General features: G+C 39.4%; 1 protein-coding gene across 4 annotated transcripts in view; it reads left to right on the forward strand.

Moving 5' to 3' along the window:
* The window catches only part of STARD13 (StAR related lipid transfer domain containing 13), a 306,300-nt gene that overhangs the window by 70,339 nt on the left and 212,333 nt on the right, over positions 1-23,628 (forward strand). For 3 of the 4 annotated variants that reach the window (XM_030042603.2, XM_030042604.2, XM_030042602.2), the window contains 2 exons: positions 9,298-9,444; positions 14,013-14,147. In XM_030042603.2, the coding sequence (XP_029898463.1) occupies positions 9,298-9,444; positions 14,013-14,147 (282 nt within the window). Of the gene's footprint in view, positions 1-8,129; positions 8,307-9,297; positions 9,445-14,012; positions 14,148-23,628 lie in introns of those variants that run through there. The other variant, XM_030042607.2, reaches the window with a different exon arrangement.

Here is a 23,628-nt window from a genome sequence, read left to right on the forward strand (position 1 = left end):
TAGTTTGTCATAAAACGACTGTAATACTATCTTCATATTTATGAGTTTCATATTTATCAGTAGTATTTTGAGTTACGTTTTTATATGTAATGTAGGCACCAAAGAAGCACTGTATGACTTGCTCAGAAAATAGCGAATAGCTGAAGTTCCGTAATACTGAAGTATGCATGCAGATTTTTCTTATTTTATTAGTATACAATAAGGAGGGCTATATGTAGCATGCAAGCACAGCATCAGAGTTTTAAATCTTGTTAGCATTTAAAAGCTACTAAGGTAGCAATCATTCACTCTTTGGGGAAGAAATTTTTTCCCCTCCTTTACTCATTGTATTAAGATGCAACATGACCTGGTTTGCATTCATGTCTTGGAAGACCTAGATCACACTAGAGTATTTGCTATAATGGTCTAATATTTAGACTAGACCATTTATTTACCAAAGACCTAAAACATTGTCACAGAAGAATTCAGAATAATGCGCTGTTTCTTAAGTGGGACCTTCATCAGGCTATGCACATCTTTAATAGAAGATGGAGGTTTCAGAGGGAGCAGTGGATCTTGCAGCGTTTTGTAGTGTGCATGTCTATAAGTGAAAATGTCATAACTGAAGAGCTGCCTTTGTCATGCTTTCGTTGACTATGATCTGAGAATTCATCCAGACCTGAATTACTAATATTTGGATCAAATCCAGAGTAATCTAGGACACGGGCAGAATTTGGTTGCTTGACATGAAAGTCCTGTTCGGTTTGCTGACTAATGGCCACTGTTGCAGTACAACTTGCAGCTTGTGGTACTGAAAACTGGGAGGGAGGGCATCCTCTATGAAATATCAGGTTATTATTGTCCAGTTGTTATCCCCTTTCTTTAGGCATCAGCTGCTGACTACTGTCTGAGACTGGCTATTGGCTAGTCAGGCACTGATAAAGTAGGGGGTTTTGATTATTTTCTGGGCTGTTTTCTCAGTTTAAGATCTCCTGCTTGCTTTTTTCCTGCATGTGTCAAAATTGTACAATTCATTCTAAGACAAAGAGTTTGATGCTTATCGTGAGGCTAACCTTGATTGGGAGACAGCACATAGGTGAGACTGGTTTCTCGGAGTCACTTTGGTGGACATAGAACCTACATGTATATCATGAGGGTGAAGGTTTCCACAAAACGCAATGGCAGCTGCTGCTTCTTTGTAAAAGAAGGAGGTGCTGTATTTACATTTTCCATAATTTAGTGGTTCATCTTCCCCAAAAGAGAAGGATTCAGTGTTCTCAACTGTTTGAAAGACATTAGCCTGTGTTTTCTACCTTCCAGAAGAATTTCTGATAGTAAGTTTTTATGGGCATAGGTTCTCCTCTTGTAGCTTTCCCTGTGCAAAAATAATTCAAGATTTGTTGGACAAATAAGAGAAACTACGCATGATGGAAGCAACTCAAATGTGTAGCCTGGGGATGAAGTCCTGTTTGTAGCACTAGAAGGCCAATACACTAGTCTTATCAAAGTGCTCAGCATAGTTGCTGGCTAAAACTCGCAGAACTCCTCTGATCTATTCCCCTTGAGGTAGGTGCCACAACTCGTAAAGTAGATTTTCATGCTTGTTTCTTCTTTGGCAAGAAGGAGAGGAGGAACTGCACAGCTATTTGTACACGGCACTAAAATGATACTATTTTTCTTCTTCCTGCCAATTTTTAAAATGATGGGAGAGCTGATATAAAATGCATTAGGCCTAAGATGAAGCTGAGCCCAGATCTTCTGCATCCTGGGTAGCTCTGACCACAACATTTTCTAAAGAGAGAACCCTTTTTTAAGAAAACAGACTAAGCACTCTCCAGTCTCAAAAGGTATTCTCTAGGTGCAACTAAACACACTGGGCAGAAGGAGCTGCAAGTTACCTATTGTGGTATGTAACTTTTTGTGGATTTACTGGTGTGAGACCCCTCAGCTTTTGTGAAACCCAGTCTGAAACACACCATTGCTTAGTCAACAAGCACTGCAGGAAGATACCCTTCTGTAAACAGACACAGGTTAGTTACATTTTCCAGCATAGTCATGGTAAGAGTAACCGTATTTTGAAGTTGGCAGTTTTTGGTGAAGAAGCAGTTAAATGCATCTTAATACCTATGTGTGTAAACTGTTTTGATGCTCATGGTCACGAATTGTGATGTGCAGATACAACCACTGTTGGAGATGGTGCCAAGCCAAATGCAAACGGACAGCCTCAGGAGTTTGACTACTGCCTAGAGCAGGTGTTTGAGAGACAAGAAGCGTGGTTCACTTCCTCCACCTCACAAGGTGGAGGAAATGGTGGAATAGATAAATGAGGAGCTGGCATCCGCTCTGAAGCAGCTGAAGATGGGATAACCCAAGAGGATAATTCATGTGCTGGAATAAGAGCAAATGTCAATTAAGACAGCTTCTCTGGCCATTCGGGTGCCAGTTCTGCAGCATGTGCTGGCAGTACAGGCTTGTCAGACAGCCTGTTTGTGAAATTCAGTGTTGTTTGGCATCATGATTTGTTAGAAGGTGGAGATTTGTAGGTATTGTGAACTGGGAAAATAAAAAAGGGTTTTTTTAATCATTGGAGCAAACCCAGTTACGATTAGATGTTAAAACCAACTACATGCCATTTTAAGTTGTAATTTTTTAAATGAGAAGTCCAATATGAAACTAGTTGCGTTTACTAGAAAGAAAACAAACCTGCAACAGAGTTTTCATACTAGGCTGTCTGGGACAATGGGCTACTGCACTTTTTAAAACTTCTGCAGAAGTGTGCAGTTGTTTTCCAAAGCGTTTTAGCCCCACACCTTTTGCTCAACCCCATTCCTTTCTTTTCCCCTTCCAATCTCTCTCTCTTGTCTGGGGTGAAGCACCATGCTGATACAGCTTATGGCCTTCAGTCCCAGAGATTGGCTCAGGTTTCTTCATCTGGGAAATATTTCCATAAACTAATATTTGGAAGACTCTGTTGGTACCAGGGCTCCTGTCCTGCCTAGCTTAGAGCAATAGTCCTTAAGAACTGATGCAGGAACCCTGGAAAGAGAGATGGGACTTCAGAATTTTATTTTCTTTTATACAATGGACGTTATCACTATGCAAAATCAATGTGTTGATTGCAAATTAAAGGCCAAATTTACCAATTCACTGCATGAGAGATTGAAAGCTGTTATAAAAAGTAATTGAGTCTATTTCTGAGCTGTTAGGAGTTTGCCTTTAAAAAGTCAAATACGTGAAATGAGGTAAGGGTTGTGTTACATTATTTTCTCATGGTACTACCTCTTGGGGTTCCCTTTTCTCCCATGTTGTGCACCTTTTAATCATTAAAAAACCCGAAGTGTATATCCTTATTGTTCTATGTCTTGAAGTTAGCATTTCAGAAGGATCCAGATTGCTCTGAGTTTTATGCAATGTCACTGAAGAGCTTTCATTTTCTGAGCAACCTAGCCCGGTTGCCTGCTGACTTGAGAGACTGAAGAGACTTTCCTGATCATTTCAGAGGGATAGCAGTACAGGTCTTGGAAGTGCAAAGTGCGAACTGCAGAGTTTACCTGCTTTCTGGGACAAAAGTACCACAAGGTAGTTGCCCATCTAAAAGCTCTGTAAATATTTAAGCAACATTATAGTGGGATATGAGGAAAAATGCCCTTTGCAATATTTTATCTTCAATATAGAAGGCACAGATAAATCTATATTGAGAATAAAAGAGTCCTTTGTATTCTAAATACTTTTTTTCGGAAGGATTTTGTTTAGGGAACCGATCTGGCTTCCTCCCCCAGCCTCTGTAGGCAAAGCCAGCAGTGGCTGAGAGACCTTTTACACAGAGCTGCTTTTGAGAACAGAGGAGCCCCATCAGCGCAGCAAGACCAAAATACAGTATTTGGTTGCTGAAATACTTGCACAAAATCATTCTTTGCGGATCTAGGCTGTACATCAGAGAGAATTTTATTTAAACTGATTTAATATTAGCAAGGAGGGTTAAATAGCATTGGTATTTTTTTATTCAGAGGTTAGTAATTTATCACTCAAAGTTGTACAATACATTATTTATCAGAACAATTGGACCTATTGAAGGTTTCTGAAGTGAAAGCCACAAGTTATCAGATAAATTTAGAGTTGTGTAATTTTCTCATAACCCTTCACTTGGAAGCCTTTCTGCTTCCAGTATAGGATGAGGTCTGGCAGAGAGGTTAACCCTGACCCCTGAGTGTTCTATATGGACTTGTTAATTTCTGTCACATTCTTTCAGTCTAAATTTAGATTTGCTGGCAGCTATTATGCCTATTGCAGTAAGCTTCATGGGCAAACCATTGAAATAAATACGCCTTTTATCACAGATGTTTTTGCTGAATAAGATTAGTGAAGAACACTTGAAAGCTGAAAAACAGGGTGCAGAAGCCTTTGGTCAAAAAGGCACATATAGTTGAATGTCTGGAATGTATTTACTTCTCAATCTAAGGAAAGAGCAAGTGATTGTTTAGGTGATGGACCATTATCTTGTGCCCTCTTTTACCTCTCTAATTTGTTATTGGTAGTAATGAAATTTCAGCTATTGAACACAAAATCTGGATATACATGTATATGCAACAAAAACATGAAGCTTGCTGTTCTAAAACAAACTTTGGTTGCTGTAGGAAGTAGCAATCTACAAGTAAATTTTATGCTTGGCTGATTGCTAAATGTGCCTTAGTAAATATTAAACAGTTGGGTAAATTCTTCACTTACAATAACTATCTGAGGCATAATAGCTGCATTTGTAACTGCTTTAAGGAAGTGCATATCACTTAATTTTATATTTAGCACAGAGGATGATACTTCTGTTTTACGATATTTTTATTCTTTTTTGTCTAACCCAAGTATATGGGACTTGAGAAATCCATATGGCAAAGGAGTTCACTTTCATGGCCAGTATGTCATTCTCTGCCTAATGTATGACATGATCTTCATAGATCCACCTTGAAAGATTTATTTGACGAGGGTCTCTCTTTCTACTACTGCTCATCTGTCTAGGATAGGATGAGAGGAAATGGCCTCAGGTTGGGCCGGGGGAGGTTTAGATTGGCTATTAGGAAAAATTTCCTCACCAAAAGGGCTGTCAAGCACTGGAACAGGCTGTCCAGGGAAGTGGTTGAGTCACCGTCCCTGGAGGTATTTAAAAGAGGTGTAGATGTGGTGCTTAGGGACATGGTTTAGTGGTGGAGTTGGCAGTGTTAGGTTAATGGTTGGACTCGATGATCTTAAGGGTCTTTTCCAACCTAAATGATTCTATGATTCTGTATTACGACATAACATACAAAAAGTGTTCCTGTAATGCACTTCTGTCTCTAAGCTTTTCAGGTTCTTCAAAAGATAACAGCATTCCTATGCATTGCTGAATGACTATGGCTCCAACAAAGAAAGGAGACCTTGAGAGTATATGGAAGGGAGTGTTCTCCCTGGACACCTTTTCAGGGGAAAAACAGTGAATAAAGCGGACCATGATTCTTAGATAATTTAGAGTGAGGTTTTTTTTTTTTTTTCCTCTCAAAGGGCAAAACACAAAAGCTTCCAAAGATACTCTGACCCTCCTGCCTCTGCAGTTGCTATGGGCAGGATACACTGATACTCAGCTCTTCTGAGCACTTTGATAGTGTCCAACCTGGTGACTAGGGCTGAACACTGGGGAGCTGTGTTCCTCGTGAATGGATTAGGCAGAATTTATTCACTGGTTAGAAGTCCTACTGTGCAGGCTGTATATTTTTGAATGTAAGTAGCATCATGTTTTTGCCGTTCAGCAGGAATTTCAGGCAACCTTTGAAACACATAGCCAATGAGCATTTGTTTCAAATGGTGCTTTTGTGCCAAATTTCCAATTAGTGAATGGCGTTTGTTAACTAGGCCGATTTGGCTTTATCTTGAGGGATAATGAAAACCCATCTTTTTCCTCATACCCTTAATAGACACAATATAGAGTCTTACTGAACTAAAAAAGGCAGAACTGAATGGAGAAAGCTAGGAGAGTTGTAGTTTGGGGAAACTCCTTAGGACTTGTATTTTTAAGAAACGACTGTGGTTTGAGTTATGTTACAGTAAAAAAAGAAATTTATAAAAATGAGGGGGGTTGGCTCATACAGAGGTATTGCAGAGTATTAGTGAATGCTGGAAGTATCATTCCAGTAGGCAAATATTTGTCGAGATAAAGGCAGAGTGTGCTTCCCTACTGTTTTGGGTTTGTGTGGTGGGGTTTTGGTAGTGGGGGAGAGGGCCACAGGGGTGGCTCCTGTGAGAAGCTGCTAGAAGCTTCCCCGGCTCCAAGCTGGACCCGCCTCTGGCCCAGGCTGAGCCCATCAGTGACAGTGGTAACACCTGTGGGAGAGCAGATTTAAGAGAGAAAACCTGCAGAGAGCAGGGGGATGGGAATGTGAGAGGAACCCCTCTGTGGGTACTGAGGTCAGTGAAGGAGGAGGGGATGCCCCCGCAGCCTGTGGTGAGACAAGACGGCAGGCTGTCCCCCCCCCAGCCCATGGAGGGGAGCGGGGGAGCAGATCTCCACCTGCAGCCCGGGGAGAGAGGACCCCATGCCGGAGCAGGGGGATGCCTCCGAAGGTGGCCATGACTCCAGGGGAAAGCCCGCGCTGGAGCAGGCTGTGCCTGAAGGACTGCAGCCCGTGGGAAGGACCCACGCTGGAGAAGTTTGTGAAGGACTGTCTCCTATGGGAGGCACCCTACGGTGGAGCAGGGGACGAGTGAGGAGTCCTCCCCCCGAGGAGGAAGGAGCGGCAGAGACAAGGTGTGATGAACTGACCCCAGCCCCCATTCCCTGTCCCCCTGTGCCGCTGCGGGGAGGAGGGAGAGAAACTGGGAGTGGAGTTGAGCCGGGAAGGAGGGAGGGGTGGGGGAAAGGTGTTTTAAGATTTGGGTTTACTTCTCATTATCCTTGTTTTGATTTGATTTGTAACAAATCAATTTTGTTTTTTTTCACCCAAGTTGAGTCTGTTTTTCACCTGTGACCATAATTGGTGAGTGATCCCTCCCTGTCCTTGTCTTGACCCATGAGCTTTTTGTTCTGTTTTCTCCTCCCCATCCCACCGCAGGGAGAGGAGTGAACAGCCTCGTGGTGCTGAGTTGCCAGCTGGGCTTAAACCATGACACCTACACAAGGAGCTGTATTTTTTATTGTAACACAGTACCATGTGTATTGTTACGTGCATTTGGAGTGTCTTAGAAATATTTGTAAGCCTTTCTTAAAGTCTTCATCACTTTTCATCTTTGTATTTTCTGTGGAAAATGCTGAATTCAAGACACCTCTCCAGCTCCCTAAAATACTCTTTTTCTGTCATGGAACAGAAAATGGACTGTTTGCACTTGTGTAAATCACTTCTACTTTTTATTGAACTCAGAAATCCAAACTTCTAATGTAACCTTCAGCGTTTGTCACCTAGAAAGTAATTTTTGCATAGCTCATGGAAATCAGACACATTTTACTCATTTCCCTGTGTAATTGTTGCCTCAGAATTATTTACCACTGATAAGTAAGAAAGCACATTCTTACACCTCCTTTTTCTTAAATTACAGTTTAAATGTGTTGCAAAATAGAACCTTCATATTAGATTTTGACTCTTTCTACATTCATTGTTGCTGGAGTTTGGGTTGGCTTGGATGTTTTGTCTTTGTTGAGGTTTTTTTGAGCATTCTTTAGTATTGGAAAGATCAGTACGTGAGGAAGCATAACTACAGGAAAATGTAGAATCTTTGTTTACAAATGAGTGTTGTAGACATACGTCAGCATGCACATTTCTTGTGTAAGATCATCTCACTTCAAATGGATTCAACATGAGGAGTGTCTTTTGATACTCCCTTTCTGTGGGACATCCTATATTTTACTTTAAAATGGTTGGGAAGACAATGGGAAGAAATCATAGTATCTGTTTAAATAATTCTAATAGTTACAGAGTTGAAATATAGCTTAGCACTTTTAACAGCATTTCAGGAAAAATACTCGGAGGTTGTAAAAATTTGGGAAATTCCAAATAAAGATGTGGAAAACTAAAGTTTGGGTATTTAATTTTCTGTGCTTCAAAACAATCCCTAGATAATACTAGCCCCTCTGAAGGGAATGTGTCTGTTGGTAATACAGGACCAGGTGTCTGACAATCCGGGGCCTTAGCTACTGTGGTGAAGCTGAGCAATTCCATTAGTAATAATATATGTCAGTGTTAATACTGGAGTGAGCCTCCTGGATTCTATTCGTAAAGCTTTTTTCTACAATAGTGAGCAAATTACAATTATCTCTCTGTCCCACTTGCGAAACCCTCATAAGGAAACAAATCACCATAAAGATTTATCAGGTGAGAATAATAACAATATTCATCTAGCTCCCCTAGGTATTGTGGAGTGTTGGTATGATGCTCTTAGGATTTTGGCAGGATGGCAATGCAGTATTACTGTTTTTATGCTCAGTCTGTTAGAATTGTTTGCTATGAAATTACCCTCTGTGCAAAGATACGTATTGTTTGTGAAAGAAAGATGAAAGAACTAAAGTAGCTTCAGGACAGAGACTAATCTGGGGAGCAGTAGCTGCCCATGATGACAGGGAGGTCAGTGTGACTCTGTTTTTCTTGTGGATCATTAGAAGTGATCTGAATAAGGAAAATGAGGCATAATGCAGCAGCATGCACAGGGACTGCCATGGAAAGATGCTTGAGGGGAGTCACTGGAAAGGACTTTGAGGAAACTAAGGAACAGGAAAAGTATTTTTGGGAGTTACACTACAATGGATTAATGTTTTCATTATACAGTGAAGTGGTTCAGTTAAAAGGGGAAGGTGCATCCATGAAAAGAGAAGGTGTTTGAGACCAATAAAGTATTCCCAATGGATGGGCAGAAGAAAGCTGCAAGACTTGACGAAGCCTGGAATTATAGTAAGGAATAAAATACAGTGCACATGATGACCTTCAATGTTCTGATTCTTATTGACAACAAGCAGTCAGTGGAGAGATGCTAAAACAGAAGTGGCTGAAGGAGGAGACATTAAAGTTACTGTGGTTTTGGTCTTGGTTGTGCTTAGCTTGAGCTGGCAGTGGTTCACCCAAGATGAAGTGTTAGAAAGCCATTCAGATACACAGAAGTGGAGTGTGATCATTTGAGTCTGAAGAACAGCTATGAATGTTTGTCATCAGGATTGGAGTGATAATTGAAGCTTTCTAAATGGAGAAAAGTTACTCGAGGACAGGGAAAGAACTGGTCAGCTTTTTGCTTGAGGGCTAGAAGGAAAATGAGTATTCAAGTTACAAAAAGCTTGAATGGTTTAAGACTTCACATATGTTTGATCTCTTTTAGACCCAACCAGAAAAAGGATCTGAATGGTCAGACTCTATGTCATGTCTTATGAAGAAACTGGAACAGTTGAATTTAGATATTGAAGAAGCTCTAAGTGCTGGCTCTTCTCCCTCCAGTACGCCTTCTACCAAAAGGCACAAGCAACTGGTAAGAATAAAGTGTGTCATATGATACGTTTTCTAATGTTTAGCTATCAGATGCTCATCAAGCCATCGTTTTCAGATCTGGTTGTGTTTCTGAATAGGCTGAGGAGCTCAGGTTCAAGGATGAAATAAGTTACAGTTTTCACTCAATAATAACAAAATCTGATTTCATTAGACAGCTAACGGCAAAATAACCAGAAATATGATAGGAAGAAATTTACAAGTTTTCTGTCAGTATGGCTTAAAATCATTAAACACGCTTTTTTAGAGGGGAATTTGAATCCAGATGATTGCATTTGATAGTTTTTCAGGATAGAATGTTGTTAAATTAAAGTTCCAGTGCTAGCCTATTTACACTTGTTGTATTTATTTAAAGACATAATAGCAAGAGAGACACTATGTATCTTTATTAAGAGCTGAATTAATGTTTTTGTTTCTTTATCTGAATATTTGATTTAGAGTTGTGTTCCTCTAGTTAAGAATATTTTGTGATGGCAGGTGTCATCAGTTGACGACACACAGTTTCCCAAGCTTTTATTTTGAGGGCAAATGGGATTAAGGAGCAATGATATTATTATTTTAGCAATTTTTTAATAAGCAAGGTTTTTTTATAGAAGCAAGTAACTGGAGAGTGAACAGCATGAGAAGTAGGAGTGTTTTTTCTCTGCTTTAGGCTATGATTAAAGTCAGTTCTTAAGATAGAGTTGTTTGGATTTGCAGCTCTGAATGTTAGTGCTGGCTTGAAATTCCTGGAAGGTGAGCTTGTCTGAATGCTTTTGCAGTCACTGCTGTTTCAATGCTGCTTCATTTTGTAAAAGTAAATTCTTTAAGTAAATGTCTATGTGGATCACAGTGTAAATGTTCATGTCTCCCAAGGTGGGACATTCAGAATCTCACATTGTGGTGTTGCGCTTTGCAGTTTGCATTTTCGTATTCTGCAGAGAGAGTGTTAGTAACAGAGTGGCCATGACTGTCTCATTTGTTTCTTATCGTACATGTCAGCGAGTCAGAACCAGCTCTGTCCAACTGAATCAATTTCGTCATTAACTTGTCTATTAATGGACAGTGTTCTGTCTTCTTGTAGGATACTGCTCAGTGTCTTCTGTCAAAATACGGTGGCAGTGTAGTCTGCTTTTCTGCCTGAAAGTGAAATCCAAGCCATCAGAGTTGAAGCGCTTGCAGTTGTGAGGCAATCTGGTTTTGGTAACCAGTGATCCAAACACCTGTGATTTTATGGCTGTGCCTGTTCTCCTAAGGCAAAAGCCATGGTTTGGTTAGGCATCATTCTTTTTCCATGATGACTTGAACATCATAGGACACTGGACTTCAAATCCGTTGCTGGAGCATTCAATGAACAGCATGTAGTGTGTAGATAGCAGAAAAACAAATCCAAACAGAGAATATTTTCAAATGCTCTTTGATACATAAGAACAAAGTCATCAAAAGTGGTTGCATAGAGAGTGCCAACACCAGCATCCCAGATGCTTGTGCTTCTCTTACTGAAGCCTAGTGGCAAGACAGCTTCTGGGTACAGAAGCCAGGACTTTGGGCACAGCCTTCTTCCTGGGGCATATCCCCCCACCAAAAGCCTGTGCTAGTGATAAAGAGCTGGTCATGCTTGCTATGCTGATAAAACCTACCTCCGAGCCAGTCTCACTGGTCTTGGCACACTTGTTTCCCTTACCAATAGTTGCATCTGTCTGGATAAGTCCAAAAAGTTTTTAAGGATGTTTCTAACATCAATGCCAAAATTACCATTTTCCTTAATGTGATATTTGAGCAGTTACACTCCTCTTCATCAGGTCACATTTTCTTCCCACTCTGAAGCGAGAGAGCTTGCTTCATTTTAATTGTCTACAGACAGCCAAACATGTGAATCAGCCGTATTTTTATTGTGGCCTTATTTGGCAGACTGGAAATGTCCTTTAAACCTCCAAGAGCCAATTTCACTACAGGATCTGGAGAGGTCATTTAACACAAAGGTCTTCCTGATGAGACCAGCAAGATCAGAGCAAGAAAAGAGTCAGGGACAATCTGTTGTGGAACTGATGATAGGACGCTGTTTGCTGTCTCCTGCAAAGGTATTTGTAGGACAAGGGAATCATCTGCCCTCATTTAAATTTAAGAGTAATTTGCCTCAGAATGGGTTGACCTTAGTCTTCCCATATAGTCAAAGAAAAGAAATACATCCTGCTAAATCTCTCCATGAATTTACTGTGAAGAACCAGATTTTGCAAATCGCAAAATGGCAGTTGCAGTGGAAAAAAAAAAAACAAACTCTTGTTTTCATACAAGTTGTACGGGTAATTTATCTTCTATCAATTCATCCCATTTCGTCCATATTTCTTATTACAGCTTGTAATTTGTTCCACACGTATCAAATGTTTTATTCTTGTCACTCACAATGAAACTTGCATAGGAAGAAGACCTATCATCTCAGACATATGTTTACTAGTAACATTGTAGATTTGACTTCTATAAAATGATGAACCACTTACGGGTTCTTCATATTTTTTTATCCTACTTTGATACTATAAACTGGGAACTCATGCAAGAAATTATGATTGAATATTATTTTGGTTGAAGTGCTCACATATGCGAGGCCAACATGTAGACCTGAGGTCTCTGAAGTAGGTGACTACTGTATGAGTGGCAGCATGTTTGTTGGAGCTGCTGCTCAGAAAATTCGTCTCTTGAGGGTGTGGGCAAGTTTTAACAGATGACAGAGTATTTATTTCTTATGGCAAATGCTGTGCCTCAGAAATATGTTTTGTAATTTAATCGCTAAGTTGAGCCAGTTGGTTTTCTACTGAAGGATTTTTCATCTGTTTGTGAAAGTAACTCTTCGATATTTTATTATTCTTTAAGTTTTCCTATTGTGAGGGTATCTGTTATTAATAATACTCGACTGAACACAATTTTTGCAGGAGGAAGTGTAAATATTTGGTAATGAAAATAGTCTGGGTGAATAAATGTTATGGGACTGGGTGAGAGTAGGGGGTCTTGCAGTATTTTGGTGAACAAATTTAAGGTGTTTTCTAAAACATAATAACTTTTAGATGAATGGTAAGAGGTGATCTGTCTTTACGTCTGTGTAAACTGCAAGTTACTGCTGGTCAGTTTTTTATAAGGAAATAGTATGGGGCAGTAACACTGGCTGGATGACTCGGTATCTGATCCAGAAAAGATATTAAAAATACTTGTCTGTCATCAAATTATTTTCTGAAACATTCTGTCACCAATGTTAGAAGTATATGGTTTAAGTACAAAAAGCTGGGCTATCTGAATGTACTAACAGCAAAGCTGCTGGCTTTGGAAAACTGCCATTAATAGTACTGCTCCTCTAAAACCTGTACCTTTCATATGAAAAATGTCTTTCTTAGCAATATAGAAGGAGGTACTTCATAAATGAGGCAGCAGAGATAAAACACTCTTGCTGTAAACAGCGTGTTTCCCTGTTTAATGTTTCTGCTTCATTGCCATTTGATGTCTAGTACTCAGATTCAGTACAGAAAAAAGAGCAGATGTGAAGAATGAGAATCACATTTTTCAGTTTTAGTCCTTTATCATTCATGGATAGTGACAGAGAAATCCTGTTTGATTATAATTACCCTGTCTTATATTAGAGGTATGACTTTCATTGAACAAAACTTTGTGTTTAACTTGCACATTCTCTTAATTCTTTTGCAGTAGTATATTATCTTCAAACTTTTTTGGGCCACGTACTGATTCTTTTGTCAGCTTTTCAAAGCCTCCTCATTTTACATCTGTAGAAATATACTAACTGGGAACTAGGCAGTTCTGTTAAGGACCAGCAGCAAATTTGTCCTCTAGTGAAGAGGAGCAGCCAGAAAATGAGCTGATTTTGATTGATTGTACCCAACAGCTTGGGACTGCTCTGCAGTGCATCCATGATTCTGGTTCCCTGATTGTTTCCAGCATGGATCCTGCTGGACTGCAGCATAGCTTGCTCCTTGCTTGCACACCTCGTTGTTCTTTTGAGGCAAACTGGGATATGTGGGGGAATGTTGTGCAGTTGGTCTCTTCCTGCCGTTGCGTTCAGTGTGGCCACGTACACATGGGCTCAGAGTTAGGACATACATCTTTTAAAAAATGGTGTGGGAGTAGAGCAATTGAGTGAGATCTCCCCAGATTTGGGGGACAAGGAGAAGTTGATTTGGAAAGTTCAGAGTCTGTAATTTGAAAATGGGAATTTGTTGGGTCTCTGTTTAAGTTAGAAAAATGAATATGAAATAAAGTTAAAAGATTGTTTTAAATAATTTGAATAAAACCATTTCTCTTTCTAAGGTAGAGGTGATTTAGTTCCTTGATATTTATTAGTTCTCCAGTTGTGTTAAGGAAACCACATAATATCTGGATGTCTACCTTAGCAAAATGTAAAAATTATGCAGCAGTGGTTTTAAGAAAAAAAGATTGAGGCCAAATGTTTACCTTACATTGGAGAAAAAAAAGCTTTAAAAAGATAAAATTCCAGTGTTTTTATCTTGCAGTTCACATTAAAAATATTTATGACTTGCCTTTATTTACAGGGTTTTTAAAATTCTCTTACAGTGCCCTGTTCAAGTGGAGACAGGCTTTTATGGAGATCATCAAGGAAGGGGGTCTTGGAAAAATAGAAGAGCAGACTACCAGGATCTAGACTGTTTACCTTACCCAGTGTCAACTGGAGCACGACCTAAAACTGATGTAAGTAGCTACAGCATATTTACAACATTCTCTGATTCTCAGGTTCAGTAACCTCAAGATTTACTATTTGTCATTAAAATTGGTCCTTGTGTTTCTTTGAAGTAATTTGTTCTGCAAATATTGCACTACAAGGAGGAGTTTGGTTTGCAAAACAGGTACAGATAAAAGTTAAGTCAGTCTTGAGTTAATGAGATTCCGGGATTCATCTAATCTGATTTTAGACAACTTTAATGGAAGACCTCTACATCTGGACTAGTCACTTGGATTGCCTTCATAGTCAATCGAAAGAAACACTTCTAAAGAGTAATTCATCTCATCTGGACGTTACATGTGATGGATTCCAGGCATCAGAGCCACTACTGCACCTTTTTCTTCATTGCTTATTTTAGAATTAGACTCTTAGGATTTTTTAATCTGGCTGTTGGTTATGCCCAATTCAGGGTGCATTCCACCCAGCATTCTCTGTAAGTAGATGTGTTCAGCTCTGGAGGCTTAGTTAAGCCCTATTTCTAACCAATAATAGCAATATTTATTTTGTTTTTTTTCACAAGGTGATGCTGTAGTCTGCAATGAAAGTCTGTTAAAATCTATCGGAGGGCTTTCTCAAAAGGCTTTGATTCACTTTCTCAATGGCTAAATGTAAGCTATTTTAGGATCAGTGTCTTGGTTCTAAAATGCAGATGGGTTTTGCCTCTCAGTTTTGAATTAGTTGGGTGCCAGCAGTTTCTATGATCGTCACACAACGCAAAAATGGCTGCACTGGATTGAATCATAGGTACTTATAGTCCAGTATCCTTTCTTTGGCAGTGGCCAACATTGGATGTTCAGGAAAGAAATGTAAGAACAGGATAAGCAGATAGTAAGCCGTCTCGGCTTTCTTTGAGGTATTTATTGTGCAGATACATTGAAGCCAGAGGCTATATTGCAGTTTTGTAATTAATAGCCCCCAAGGGTCTTTTTTGCTAATAGTTGTCTTTTGTATTCATTTGTATTTATTTTTTTTTTTGATATTCAAAGCATCTTGTAGCAGTAAGTTCCAAAGTTTAATTGTGGAGTATGTGAAAAAACACTTCTTTCTTGTTTTAAGTTTGCTGCAGGATTATTAATTTGGCTGTAATGCTTGTACTGTGAAAAACTGAGTCTTGGGAATCTTGTAGGAACTAGTGAACACCTGAGACTGGGGGTTTTCTTCAGTGTGTCTGACTGTATGTATTGGTATTGAATTTTATCTGCCTGCTTATCTTGCGCTCATTCAGCATCATGAGGTCCTTTTGCAGCAATTGGTAGTCAGTTTTTGTTTTTATTACCTCTGTAATTTAATATCATCAGAAGACTCTGTCTCTTTTTATTCCTCCATTTTTCCAGTTCATTTATGAGTATATTGAACATATATCTGTGAGACTGTCAGGTAATATCCATCCACTGTAAAAGAAAACAATCAATTATTCCTAACCTTTTTTTTCACTTTTAGTTAGCAATGAAAAGACATTTTTATTTCTTGGCCTCTATTTTGTTGTTCGTCCTTGACAGCATAGTTTGAGTCTGATAGAGAACTTCATCAGAAAGTTTTTGAAATGGAAGTACATTGTGTCAGCCAAATCACCCATATCTGCATGATCATTCAAAGAACTTGGCCTCCAAAAGCCATACTTACACTTCCCTGTTAGCCTGTGTGTTTATTCTGTTCTTAAGCATACTTTCTGGTAATTTTCTGCCATGCATATCAGTCCTACTAGCATCTCTTCCACAAACAGCTTCAGAGGCATTTTCAGATGCTGGCATCACATATGCCACCCTCCATTCCTCTGACCCCAAAGCCAATAGGTTTTACCATTAATTACACATTAAGGCAATAGCTCAGCAGCTCTCTTTCTCCTGGTGAGGTGCTTGTTTCAAGTTATCTATGTAATTTTGATTAAAGCAAAATCTATTGTATTAAAGGTATCTTTAAAACTGTCATACTGTTCATCTACCAAAGAATGATATGCATGCCACCATACAAATTCTGTATTTCATTAAATGATCCTACTCCTGTTCACTGAACTGGAAGTTTGAAGGTGGGGTCCACTTGCTTACTAATTGAAAAAATTACTGTCTTCCTACTAGCTGTTTCCTTTCCTTAGAAAATAAGTTTGCTGTTTTCCATTTCTGCAAAAGCACAAACATTTGTTCTGATTTGTCGCTTGTTCTAGTTGGAATAGATGGTAGAATTCAGTAAAAAGATACTTGACAACTTTATTTGTTTTTTACCTCAGCTGAATGTTCAGGCATGTCCAAGTATGGTTGCTTAACTGCCTTCCCACTAATACTCTGTAAAGTGATGTTGCGGTAATACTGTTGTTTGGCTAGAAGTATGTGGGAGAGAAGGCACAGAAAGTAAGTTTGGGAGGGTTTGTTTTTTTTTTTCCTGAAGTCTACGTTTCTCTTTTTGTTGAAATTCAGGAAATACTAGTACAATAAATAGCAGTTCTGTGAATCTTCATTAGTACAGTCCATGTACCGTATCAAACGTTTTTGTAATACTGTAGTAACAACAGTGTAATGAGAAAGTACTACTATTGCTTAGGGCACTGTCTACTCTAGAAACCTACTGGAGACACAGAATTTCTTTAGAAATTAATGGGCTGTTTTTTGATTTGGCCAGTGCTTTAAATTAGGGATAAATGTTGAAACTGGGTGTTTGCAAATTTAATTCGGGAGAGTAGATCATTTTACTTCCTTCAAAGTGCTCCTTTTGGTGTAAGTGCTATATTTCAGGCAAATACAAATAATGCCATGTCTAGCTCCAGGCAGTCTGTGTGAGTCTGTCATGTCTCTCCAATACCTGAATTTTCACCACTTATTCTTTAAGATACAGACTTTTCCATATTTTTTTAAAAAGGGCATGCCAAAGTTACTTTTGTTACAGTAAAGAGGATGGATCCAAATGACAAAAGGCCTCATTCCTTCTGTGTCACACCCAGGTTGCATCCGTTTAACTCCCATGATCCAAGTGGTATAATACATAACTTGGGAGTAACACAGAGATAAATCAGATCCGTTGTGTTTTGATGAGCTGGTTTTTCTTCTCTTCCAATTTTTTATGAGTCAGGAGGTCAAAAAGAGCTTATCTGTCTCCACTCCCCAGGAGCTCATATACCCAGGTATTTAGAGAACCAAATACTCCATAACTTACTGAGATTAGCAAATACAGCAGAGAAGACCAATGTCAGATATAGCAGAGATGCTGTAATTAAAGAATAATATGCAGAGAATTATGCAGGACACAGCGTTCAATTCTCAATAGAAGGCGGTGATGTTAGCTGCACACTTTCATGGATCCCAACTAAGCTGGCGGCTTAAAAGGTGCAGTGAAGGTTTCTCTGGCAAACTTGTGTCACAGTAGGTATTCTGTTTATATGCCTTTAAAATATGACTCACACTTGTTACAACATTTTGATAGAATAATAGTGAAAATCATGGGTTTAGGGCAATGATGTGTCATGTCACGTCTCCCTTCCCTCCTTCCCCCCCAAAAAAAGTTGCTTCACTGGAACATTATTTGTGAGGTACTAAAGGAAATACGTACCTAAGGTGGTAGGGAAGTCAGGTGCCTGAGGGACAAACGGCAAAGTTTCACCTGACAGATACTGGCATTTGTAACTCTCTGCCTACATCACAGAGATTCCATTAATGGAGAAGAAAAAGCACTTCTACAGCAAGATCCATCTCGCCCTGAATGTAGGTGACCTGGCTGAAGTGCTTTGTGCCCCCACAGTGCTGCGGGTGGTTGGCTGAGTATTTGAAGAGGCTGGAGTGACTGGCTGAGGCATAGGAGCTTAGAGCTGGGCGAGTTAAGTCCCTCCTATGGCGTGTGAGTTACGCTCTGGCATTTGATGGGCAGCGCCCACCTCTCCGTGCGCTGAGCGGAGGAAGCTTTGAGACCTGGCTGGTCTAATCTAACGCATTGAATACCAGGTGGTGTGAAAACCCTCTAGCTCTTGCAGATAACACAATATCCTCTGCAGTATGCCCTCTGTGAATTAGTAAGGAAGCAAAACTTCATATATTGGTAACAAGGTGGGCTTTTTCCGTTATCTGTGGTAAGTCTGCTTTTATGTTTTCTTTTTAAGTACAGTTGATGAGCACAGTTTCGATTCCTCATGGTTTAGTTCCACAGATAGCTTGAGTTCATTAAACCGAGGGGACTAAAATTCATCATTTTGTAGGTTTTGGGCTTGTTTTAACCTGGATTCTTTGTCTGGTTCACTGCTTAGCCACATGAATATGTAGGCTGGTGCAAGAGAGGGTCAGAGTGGCTGGAGATGAGACAGGGTGAATTGCTTCTTTCAGCATCAGTGCTAGCTTCTGATAGCTTAAATTGTTTGCAGAACTATAGTTTATCTGTGCTAAGCCACTTGATTCAGAAAATGGGAAGCAAAACAGTGCCTTGTAACCCACATGACTGAAAAGTGTTTGTGATTCTTTTAAGAAGATATTATTCTTTTTTTTTCTGAGAAATGTTATTTGATGCTATAAACAATGTCTCAGAGTTTAGGTCACAGGTTCCAGAGATGTCTGATATCTTCTGACATTGTTTAGAAATGTAAAACTAATAATACCGTAATCTATGACTATAGTAGTCATTATCTCTCTGTAGGCAGTGTGATGCCTGCCTGACCTTCTGATGTTGTTTGGGGCCAGAGAAATTCAAAAGTAAAAACAGCTGAAGGAAAATCAGATCACTGTGTTTCTCATGCACTACTTGTTCAGTATTGCTGCCCCTGGACCAGCAGGGATCAGAGATTATTCCATTAGTGAGCGTGTGTGACAAGCCTTTTATCAAATAGCTGCCAACGTCCAGCGCAGAAGGAAGTTACAATGTGAGTACTCATAACAGTTTGTATTTCTAAGTACTCTTTTGGAATTTGACGTTCTTAAAGTATTTACAAACCTTAGGCTAATCCTTCATTTCTCCGTGAAATATGTAAGCAGAATCTTCATTTACATCCGAGATTAGAAGACAAGTGTATATAACCTGGCTCTGAAATAAGTTCCACGCACTATCACTGCTGGATGTTGTCATAAATTTATCAGTTCACGGTACAATTTACAGCAGCGGTTACATCCATTATCTAGTAGGGTGTGTTTCCCTAGGTGAAGGTTAGGCAGATCATGCTTTACTCTGACCTTGGCCCCTATTGACGAAGTTGATAGTAAAGCCCTGAGAAGACTTGTGCAACCTCTGGGCAAAGATTTCCTGCCTCAGAGAGCTCTCTGCCCGTTCTGTTGTCGGGCCACTTTATATGACCCATGAAGTGCAAGAAGATGAATAAGCCTGGACCTGAGTGATGGAGACATAGCGTTTGATGCTGCATTTTCTCAAAGAGATGATGTGCTTGAATACAGTTATTTGGCTTTGTTGGAGCTGAAGATTTCTGTCAATACTTCAACTAAATGTGCTTGTAAAAGTAGCATAGCTCATGCAGATAAGAGATGCAGAAATCTTTGTAGAAATGAGGTCCTCATTGACTTTCTCAAAGTTGTAGTTGTTGGTTGCAGCATGGTCAAGCAGAATGTATACACAGTCTGTGGTTTTGCTGCCAAATCATCCTTCCTCATAAAGAGTGCTAACTCCAATTGTTCCCATTCTTGCAAAACCAAATTTCAAACTGTGTCTTTTAGTCATGTGAATTGCTTTCCTATGTATCATTAATGTTGATATTAATGATATCAGCAAATTAGCTCTCCAGTGTAGACACAGGTAGCCTGAAACATCATCTTTGCAGAATTTTTCTTCTTGCTTTCAGTACTTAATGCGACCAGTATCCCACTGGGACAGAGGTATGGTGAAATAGTCAAATAATGTGACCCACTCTGCTTCCAGCTCTACCCCGTTACGGTGGACTTTCTCCCCTCTGAACAGGATGGCTGCCGTTCCATTCTTCCCCTGCTCTGCCCGCACAGTGAGATGACCCTTCTTGCCCGGGAGCACTCCAGGCTTGCAGGCATTTCTGAGACAATCAAGTGCTCCTGAAAGACAGAATCTTCCCTGCTTTAAGATGAACTAGTTTTTTGGTAGTAGAGGAATTCATTGTCCCAGGGAAAGCCTGTACTAGCTCTAGCAAAAAACAGGCTAATAGGGAGTGAAGGGCAAATGGCTTCCGTCCCATTTTTAACAGCGAGAGCTATATATTCCAATATATATAACTAATACTCCAGGCTTTCTCACCCACTTTGTTTCTAGTGCACCTGATGGCACTCTGGCCAAAGTCTGCTCCCAGCAAGGAGTGGTTGCAAACATAAGAGCCCAGCATAGCCCCTTCTCTTTTCCCTTTTGTCTTTATTCCCTCCTGCCGTCAGTCAGCTCCTTCACACAGAGCTGTCTGTGAACCAGGCAACACTGTGCTTACACATTACGCTGAAATCATGACGCCACGTCAAGTCTCAGGGAACAGGGGGAGCTCAGTATAAATTTTAGCTTTGCTCAATGTAAATATTTTGTACATGAATGGATAAACTTTCAAAAACTTGAAAGGAAAACTAGCAGATTAAAATCTCATGTAATACATCTTCTAAACAGTCCTAGATTCCAGGTCTAAATTCTCAGTCAGCCCATCTCTTGCAGATCAGTGAAACCTCAGTGGAAATAGGATCAGGCTTTGTGAATCAGGAAGATGTAAATATACCAAAACAGCAAACACTAAATCTGTCTCACTGAGCAGATCGAGTATCTGAGTAGCTTTTGCAGGGTTGATGCCAAGGACTGACTGATTCAGGGGTTCAGTTCTGATGGTGGCAGAAGGAAGCCCTGAATTAGAAAAGGTAGGTGAATAGTATACAGTTATTGTGTTTATCAGCAGTGGCTAATAACAAACTGTTTCATTACACATGCTTACTGATCTTTATATCTAAAATTACCATAAAGAGGTCACAGGGCCAGTTGGTAGGCCACTGCCTTTTCAGTTTAGAAATGACATCTTGAGCTGTGGGTCCCTTTTAACAGTGCTTAGAAATTTTAAACTGAAACTTGGCATTGCGGTGTTCATATATAATATTAAGAAATGCTGTCATATTATTATGAAATGTTTTTTTTTTGAGGGAGGACAGGATTGTTACCTGTTAATTTTATTGCAGCTTCTCCTTGGAATTTTGCTTTTGCATTTATCTGATTAGAATTAAAAAGGGGTTGTTTTGTTTGGAGTTTACTTACTTTCTTTTGTGTTTTAGCAGTCCTGTCTTCACTAGTACAAGAACAGACCAGAGAAACAGAAGTCGTCCCAAACACACGCAGCCCAAAAACTTTTTCCAAATGCACGTTTATAGATCATCTTATTTATTCTGATTTACCATGTACCTTTTAAATTTTGCTCAAAGTACTTTAGTGAGGAGACTCCAATATCTTGCACCATAGCTACTCTGCATGTAGGTGGCTGGATAGCGAGAGGGTTGTTTTGTTTCTTGGTGGAATCCTGAACTCCAAATGGACTGAAAAGCCCCTGTCTTGTTGATTGATGAGACTCTTGAGATGTTAGTGTCAGTTCCAAGGAAATGAAATCTTTTAGATCATTCTGATTCATTTAGGAGCAAATTGTGGTGTGTTTCAGAACTGAACGAAAAGTATTTATTGAATAGTTTGTCTGGCAAATTTTACAACATTCCTTAAATAAAATATTTAACATAATTTTTTTCTTAATTTTTAGCTCGGTTCCATTTTTTTCTGATAAAAATGTTGAAGTCAGCTGAAGATGATAATCCTAATGTAGCTATACAGCAATTAATATTACCTTGATCTGTTATGGTTAAATCACTCAATCTATGAAAATATTTATTCAGTTTAAAATTACACTAACAGTATCCTTTTTACACAGTATTTTGCATCAGATTCATTATTTGAATTTAGTTTTCATAAGGATTGTTTGGAGGCAAGGGACATGCTTTGTGCATTTTTATTTTTCTTAAACTCATTGAGTTATCTGTAAGAAAAGAAAGAGCTTCTTTATCCTTATTCATAAAATGGCTTTGAGAAATAATTTAACAATATTTAATTATTCTTGGATGGATGTGGACAAGATCATTTATATGTGGGTTTTTTGTGTACAATATAAAGTAAAATTTAAGTTTCCAACTCATTTTGGAGTAAAGTTCATTTGATGTAGTTCGAAAGGTGTATGCAGTCCAAATCTGTACTGGGAGGAGACTAGAACTGGTTGTTTTTATTGCTCGGCATTACATGGCTATTTATGTAGTTCGAACTGATAATGTCTGTTTATGTTGTAAGAAGAGCTTTGAACAAGCAAGTGACTGCGGGAGCAGTTGGGAAATAGAGGTGACCCACCTCTGCAAGGGCAGCCAGCGGGTCCGCCAGGGACGGCAATAGCAGCAGAGCAGCTGGGCTTAGTGGTGATTTCACGAAAACCCCGTGAGCAGAGACTGCCAGTGAAATACATTGAGTGAGCACTTCTCTGAGCCAGCCCAGCCCCGTCTCGTAATAACTGTCTCAAGCTCACTCTGTGAGATTTCCGTCTAGGTCCAGCTCTAGTGACGAAATGAGAGCTGCAGACAGGCATGGATTAATTAGTATATGCATCCCAGATTAAGCCTACGTATGCTACTTGGCTTTTATAGACATACTTATCACATGTAAATTGAAATATTCAGTATTCTAGAATGACATTTGTTGTTATGGTAATTTTCAGATCTTCTAGCTGAATTCTTTTGCAGAAACTATAATGCAAGGTACCAGTACTCTTCAGTACTTGTTTTTTGTGTTATATTTCTGATCACACTGACTATTTGCAGGAACACAATCACATTTCGTAATAGTGCAATCTTGTTAATCATAGACACTAAAATTGCTGACTTACATTTCAGCATTAGTACACAGCCTCAGAAATGCATTGCTTTTCAGGGACAGACAAATGTCCTGATTCTTTGTCAGTAGATGTGGGATGCAAGCTGTCACAATAAGAATCTCTATCAATGCGTAACAAGAGGTGATGGGGAACCGTACCAGTAAATTATACCATGCGTATGCAAATATAGAGAGAGATAACCTTACTTCCATACAATAAACTTTATACTCAATGAAGTGCAAAAGGGAAACAATTTCTCTCTCTTTTCTTCTGTTTGCGTGTTTTATACCAGAAGCTGGGCTCGTGCGTTTGGATGCAACACACTGTCTATTTAATTGGGTGACAGTACAATTTTCTACTACGTTTTGTAGCAGCCACAGAAAAGAACAGGTGATAGAGTACACTGGCTCCCACGGGTGAGATTGGCAGTCATGTGCTGGATTGGACCCTACCAGACTGTCTGTTGTAGTTTTGTTTGTGGGATTTGTAGAGCACAGTTTTCTTCAGGGAGGTATGTACAATCATACTTTATCTGTCTACCTATCTGTCAGGTTTTTGCTTACTCTTTTTCTGGCCCTGTGGTATATTTGTTACAACAGCATGAAAAGAATGAGTGAATATGTTCTATGTGCATAGTTTTATCCAAG

The sequence above is a fragment of the Aquila chrysaetos genome, chromosome 19 (assembly GCF_900496995.4).
Source record: "Aquila chrysaetos chrysaetos chromosome 19, bAquChr1.4, whole genome shotgun sequence".
Classification (NCBI taxonomy): domain Eukaryota; kingdom Metazoa; phylum Chordata; class Aves; order Accipitriformes; family Accipitridae; genus Aquila; species Aquila chrysaetos.